At 44.1% G+C, this 6,761-nt stretch overlaps 1 protein-coding gene across 1 annotated transcript; it reads left to right on the top strand.

The window, feature by feature from the left end:
- Window positions 1-974: 974 nt before the first annotated feature.
- Window positions 975-2,639, top strand: LOC310755085 (uncharacterized protein; the record flags this gene model as incomplete). Its single annotated transcript, XM_083631770.1, has 2 exons — window positions 975-1,093; window positions 1,124-2,639. A coding segment is annotated over exon 2 (1,460 nt), but the record flags the coding sequence as incomplete, so codon positions are not given.
- Between the last annotated feature and the right edge of the window lie 4,122 nt (window positions 2,640-6,761).

Below are 6,761 nucleotides of genomic sequence, written 5' to 3'. Positions count from 1 at the left end.
AGTTGGAATAGACCACGAGGGCCATTGGGTCCGGACCCCTGCCAGACAGAGAGACGCCATCGGAGCACTCCTGACATATGGTTGTCAAGCCTCTGCTTAATGACCTCCAAAGAAGGAGATCTTTCATTGATAATGTGTGGGAAGGTGAACAAAAAGGTCTGTTCAGATAAAATTAGCCACCATCTGTTTTGGAGTGAATAGGGCAATAGGGCAAAAGATGAAATGTTAGTTAAGGCGCCTAGTCTAGGGCAAAAGGTTATCTGGTAATTAAGGTGCCTTGTAGAGATTAATGGCTATTTGTTTGCCAATTATAAATAGAAGGAAATATAGCTCTTTGTCTCCCATAAAAGGTAATAGGAAATGGGTGTATCTTTTATGATTGGTTCTAGCAAACAGCCAATAGGAATTTTAACCAGGCTGATTGGACAGAGGCAGCCAAAGGAGGAGCAAGGGGGCTGAGCTGAGGGAATATAAGTGCTGGCCATAATGGCAGGAGGGCAGGCCAGAGCTTGGTAACCATATACCACTGTGCCTCACATTTATTTGTCTGACAAATAAATTATTATTTTAATTTCTCTATTGCTGCGTTGAATATTTCATTCCAGCTAAGCGTTAACCACAAGCAGGGTGCTACATTTTATGGTGCCTCTGTGACTCGGATAAGTGGTCTGCTGGAACGCAGCCCCTTCGCCTTACTGGGCAGGGTACAAGAGGGAGGACCACTAACTGCTTACCCAGCGCGCACTGGAACATTTTTCCAGGGGAACGCAGAAGTCTCGTCTGTCTGATACCCTGCTCACCGACGGCGACGGACCTGGGGGAACCAGAGAAATAAAGAGGGATCCGCTAAGGGTAAGTGCACAAAGGGGTTTTGGCCCTCCAATTAATTGGGAGGAAGAGAAGTCTTGATCAAACTTCTGCGTCTCAGTAAGGGGGAAACTGAGTACGCTAGGTGGTTGGGTACATCAGACGGTGGTCTGGTGGAGGAAAAGGGAAAGGTTGGGAAGTAGAGTGTGGTGAAGTATCCAGCGCATTGTATGTGTGAGAAAGTACAATCTGTAGCTGACCTGAGTGTGGAGTGGGTAGTACTTCGGTTCCCAGTAAGGCGACTTCACTGGGCAAGGAACCCCACGAAGCGAGTGTGTGAGTGACTGAGTGGATACTTCACAGGGCCATACAATGGGAGTTGGGGGTTCAAAGGGGGAAAATACACCTCTTGAATGTATGTTAAATAATTTTAAGAAAGCCTTCTCAGGGGCATATGGAGTCAAAATGACGCCAGAGCGCTTGAGAACGTTATGTGAATTAGAGTGGCCGAAACAAAATACTGAATGGCCATCTCAGGGAACTTTTGATATAAATTTAGTAAGCAAACTTTGGACTAACATCGCCAAAGAAACGGGAGGGTGCCCAGAACAATTTTCATATATAGATTCTTGGCTGAGCACATTAAATAAAAATCCTCCATGGATAAGGGAATGCAAAGTCCAACGATGCAAATTATTGGCTGTAAAAGCCGAAGCTAGGAAAGGAATCTTGCCAAATAAACTCAAACCCATTTTTGAGGGACCAGAGGAAGAGGTGCTTCCACCTCCACCCTATGCTCCACACCGAAGGGAGCCTAATCCAAATACTCCACCAGTTGTAACCCCAAGGCAAGAAAGTGGAACGAATAATGGGGGTGGAGTCACAGAACTTGATTCCTTGATAGATTATGATAAATATCTTCAGGAGGCCTTGGAGTCCTATAATAAAGCCCAAGCAGAAGTGGTTATTCCACCTGTGAGTCCCAGTAGAACTCCATCTACAGTCTCCTTTAGTGGAACAACCAATTGCCCACTCCAAACCCCTGTACATCCAAATCCTAGAGAACTATTACAGAAGTTACAGGAAGACCTTGATCGGTCAGCAAGCAATACAGCCAGGCGTATAAAGCTGCTAAAAGAACGCCTTGGGACAGATACCATCCCCTATGATTTGAGGCCCCTAGAGCAAAGCGAAGAGAAAGGTCACGTAGTAGCCCCTCTTAGAAGAGTATTTGATGCACTTGAGGAGCCTGTGCTGGTTAACGGGCAACCCGGACCACGGCCACCTCGAACTTCGACCCTCCAGTACATTCCATTCACAACTACGGATCTGATGAATTGGAAAACACACACCCCATCTTTCGCAGAAAAACCTCAGGCTATGATGGACTTGGTGACTTCAATAGTAAATACTCATAGTCCTACTTGGACAGATTGCCGCCAACTCCTGAATACTCTGTTCACCACTGAGGAAAGAAGAGACATAATTGAAAAGGCACAGATATATTTGCGTGAGCAGGCCAGAGTGGGAAATATTTTTAATATTGACCGTCATCTCCAGGATAACTTTCCTTTGGAAGATCCTAATTGGGATCCAAACAATGCAATTCACCTGGCCAGGCTTACCACCTACCGCCAGACGCTTGTGCAAGGTATCCGCAGGGCATGCCAGAAGCCCACTAATATGTCTAAAGTCTCAGAAGTAGAACAGAAACCAAATGAGAGTCCGGGAGACTTTTTAGAGAGGCTGCAGGAAGCCTATCGTATATGGACTCCTTTTGACCCTGAAGCCCCTGAAAACAGCAGAATGATTACTGCTACATTTGTGGCCCAGTGTGCTTCTGACATTCGCAAGAAAATTCAGAAATCAGAAGGATGGGAAAGGATGCTGATGAGCCAAATTATGGCCATTGCACGTCGAGTTTATCGGAATAGGGATGAGGCTGAGAAACAAGAGAAGAAGAAGTGTCATAAGGAAAATATGGTGATGCTGGCCACAGCAGTGATGTGTTACCCATAACACTGTTTCGTGTTCGGGGCGCACCCACAAAAAGACTTAAGTTGTCACCTTTTGAGCTCCTGTATGGGAGGCCGCCCTCCTTTGTTCAGGATATTCCAGCTGACCTCAAACAAATAGGAGACTATGTGACACAGGGACAAGTGCAGTCTCTCTCCCGTGTTTTTGTTTCTCTTAACAGGTGGGCCCTCAGCGCACGCCGTGCAGCATTGCCGAGCCAATTCATCAGTTCCAGGCTGGCGATAGCTATGGGTGAAAGAGTGGAAACGCGATCCACTTGCACCTAAGTGGCGTGGACCTTACACCGTCTTGCTCTCTACTCCAACAGCGGTGAAGGTAGCTGAGGTGACCCCCTGGATTCATCACTCCCGTTTGAAGAAGTCCGAAGGCAGTTGGACGTGCAAAGGTGACCCCTCTAATCCTTTAAAACTGACTCTCTCCAAAAACCCCTGTATCTAGCCCTACGGGGAACGGGCTAGGTCACGGGCAACATTAGACGACCGGCCTGCTGCAGCCACAACCTGGAAGCTGGCTGACCTGCGCACGCCTGAAGCTTGAGGAGCGTCTGAACCAGCGATTGTGAACGGGAAGATTCTCTTATACAATTGATTGACTGCCCCCCCCCCTGTGGAACAATTATCAGAGATATTACTCATTGGGGATCCTTGGGATATATGTTTTGGTCTTGGTGGTTCCCCATTTCTGTCACTGGAGGAATTATATTGGGACTAATATTTTTTTGTTATCACAATAAGGTAATCTTTTGTGGAAGGAATGCATATACTAGACATCAACATGATTTTATTATTAATCCTGATCCCTTGGGAAGGGGAAGGGTCCTTGAATTTGAGCAAATTTGCTAAATATGGATTCAGTCAAAACCACAATATGTGGGTAGGCTTAGCTGAGATGGTAGCCAATGTTACAAATAGGACCAATTGCCTTGTTTGCTCTCTTGGGCCAGATGATTCAGAGGGAGGTATGCCCTTATTACCAATACCATTAAATGCCATTGGTATGGTAAGCGAAATGCCACACCAAACAGAAGTACAGAATTTCCCCGGATGGAACTCAACTAAACCAATACGAGTTATACCTGTCCAAGGGGAATTCTGTGTACATAAATCATCAGAGGCAGCTGATTCTACCATGATAGGCTCTTCTCATTGCCACTATACTTGGGATTATATTAAGAATAGTCAAACCTGGGCAAACGGTACTACCTATCGAACTCGGAATACCTTGCCCTGTGCACCTCCTTTTATTCATGCATGGAAAATGGTGTGGAACATAACTATGACAGAAAAAGGCAATCTAACATACTGCACTGTGAGCTCTATGCCCCTTTTGATATTTCGCCTTATGCACTCCACGTACCAAAAACCTCAGACCCGATGGTTGTGGTGGATATGTGGAGAATGGGCATACAAGAAACTCCCTTCCAAATGGAGTGGGACTTGTTTCCTGGGATGGGTATTACCACCAATGTGGATTATGCCCACTAGTTCGGCCAAGCGTACACGAAGAAACGCTGATATTTCTCATATAGCAGGAGGAAGTACCCAAAGTTGGAGCGATACTGATGATTGGCCACCAGAGCGCATTATAGCCTATTATGAACCTGCTTCCTGGAATCCTGATGAGCTCATACAAGGGGCTCGGGATCCTATTTATAATCTAAACAGAATAATTCGATTGCAAGCAGTAGTGGAACTTGTAACCAATGCAACGGCCCAGAGTTTGAGACTTATTGCACAACAGTTGGATGAAAGTAGAGCCGCCATTTTGCAGCTGAAAATGGGAATGGATTATGTACTTGCCAGGCAGGGAGGCCTATGTGGAGTCTTGAACTTGACAGGGAATGCCTGTTGCTTTAACATTTCTGATAATGGTGAGGCAATCCGTGTGTTGGCCACAAAGATGGAGAATATAGCACATGTCCCAGTACAAACATGGGAAGGATGGGATATGGGATGGCTCACCAACTGGTTACCAAATGTTGCAGGACTCAAAGGGATACTATTGTCTTCCTTGTTTTTCTTGACGGTAGTAGTAATGGTTTTGTGTATGGTGCCATGTATCATTTCAGGTTTTAGAAGTACAATTAGAAAGATGATTTCAAATGAAACTCTACCTCATATCATGGCCCTATACAGAGCTTTACCTCAGGAATATGATGAAGGTCAAGCTATCAAGGACACTTGGGATGAAGGTCCTTGAGCTTGAAAGGGGGGAATGAGGCATCTGATCATAGCCTGCATTTTTATCAAGGCTTATATTTTGATCAGGTTCCTGTATTCCAAAAAAAATGAGCTTAAATTCACAAATGTTTCCTTTCGAGACAGGACACCAGCAGGCAAGGTCTTTGTCAGAGGCCCCTTTGGTTTATTGCGGTCATAAAACAGGCTGTGAGCAAAAGGTCACACTGACCATACAAATGATAGAATACAATCAAGGTTGCAAAAACAATTAATTATTGTGCCTCCCATTAAACTTGAGCCACATCTTCCTAAGGTTAAAAGGGCAAGAGCTAATACAAACAGCAGCTGGCTAGGGAAGAGGCCTCTCTCTCTGAAGCTGCTTTGAAGCTTCAGAGAATTTAGAGAACTTATAGAACTTAGCTTTTACTAAGTTCTTTTTTTACTTAGACAAGATCTTTGCTTCTAAAAATCTATATATGTTATGTATGAAATATTGGCTTAAATGTAATTATGCAAAGGATTTAGAAAGTAAGAAATTATAGAATCATAGAAGAAGTTGGAATAGACCACGAGGGCCATTGGGTCCGGACCCCTGCCAGACAGAGAGACGCCATCGGAGCACTCCTGACATATGGTTGTCAAGCCTCTGCTTAATGACCTCCAAAGAAGGAGATCTTTCATTGATAATGTGTGGGAAGGTGAACAAAAAGGTCTGTTCAGATAAAATTAGCCACCATCTGTTTTGGAGTGAATAGGGCAATAGGGCAAAAGATGAAATGTTAGTTAAGGCGCCTAGTCTAGGGCAAAAGGTTATCTGGTAATTAAGGTGCCTTGTAGAGATTAATGGCTATTTGTTTGCCAATTATAAATAGAAGGAAATATAGCTCTTTGTCTCCCATAAAAGGTAATAGGAAATGGGTGTATCTTTTATGATTGGTTCTAGCAAACAGCCAATAGGAATTTTAACCAGGCTGATTGGACAGAGGCAGCCAAAGGAGGAGCAAGGGGGCTGAGCTGAGGGAATATAAGTGCTGGCCATAATGGCAGGAGGGCAGGCCAGAGCTTGGTAACCATATACCACTGTGCCTCACATTTATTTGTCTGACAAATAAATTATTATTTTAATTTCTCTATTGCTGCGTTGAATATTTCATTCCAGCTAAGCGTTAACCACAAGCAGGGTGCTACATTTCGACCGCCAAACCTTTCAGGGGAGCATTTGCATTTCTGATGAAATTGTGACCGCGCGGCTTAGGGATTTTTTTTAAAAAAACTTTTTCTACAGACTACGTTGTGGAGGTCTGATTTCTTGTCCTGTGATAAAAAGCATTCTGTTTTGACTGAAAAACCTCTCAGGCGAACATTTGCAACAGCTGGGCACCATGTTTTAGTGATTTGCCAAAAGTCAGATTTTTGATGAAATTGGGACCCCGGGGCTTAGCGATTTTTTAAAAAAAATTTTTTCTAGCGGTTAACTTGTCGAGGGCTGATTTCTTTTTCTGTGATAACAAGCCTTCTGTTTGAACCGCCAAATCTTTCATGGGAGCATTTGCAACCGTTTGGCACCATTTTTGAGTGAATTGCCAAAAGTCAGATTTTTGATGAAATTGGGGCCGCGCCCTAATATAAATTAGTCAACTACATTTTGTATAAATTCATTCGAAATACTGTCGTATTTATCCAAGCAGTCTATGTTTGTAAGCAGTCCGTTCACAGGTTGCAAGTGTTACCATATTA

This window comes from Podarcis filfolensis (assembly GCF_964270895.1).
Source record: "Podarcis filfolensis genome assembly, contig: HAP1_SCAFFOLD_134, whole genome shotgun sequence".
NCBI classification, from domain to species: domain Eukaryota; kingdom Metazoa; phylum Chordata; class Lepidosauria; order Squamata; family Lacertidae; genus Podarcis; species Podarcis filfolensis.
The sequence above is the reverse complement of the archived record's forward strand: the minus strand, read 5'-3'. Positions and strand labels throughout refer to the sequence as shown.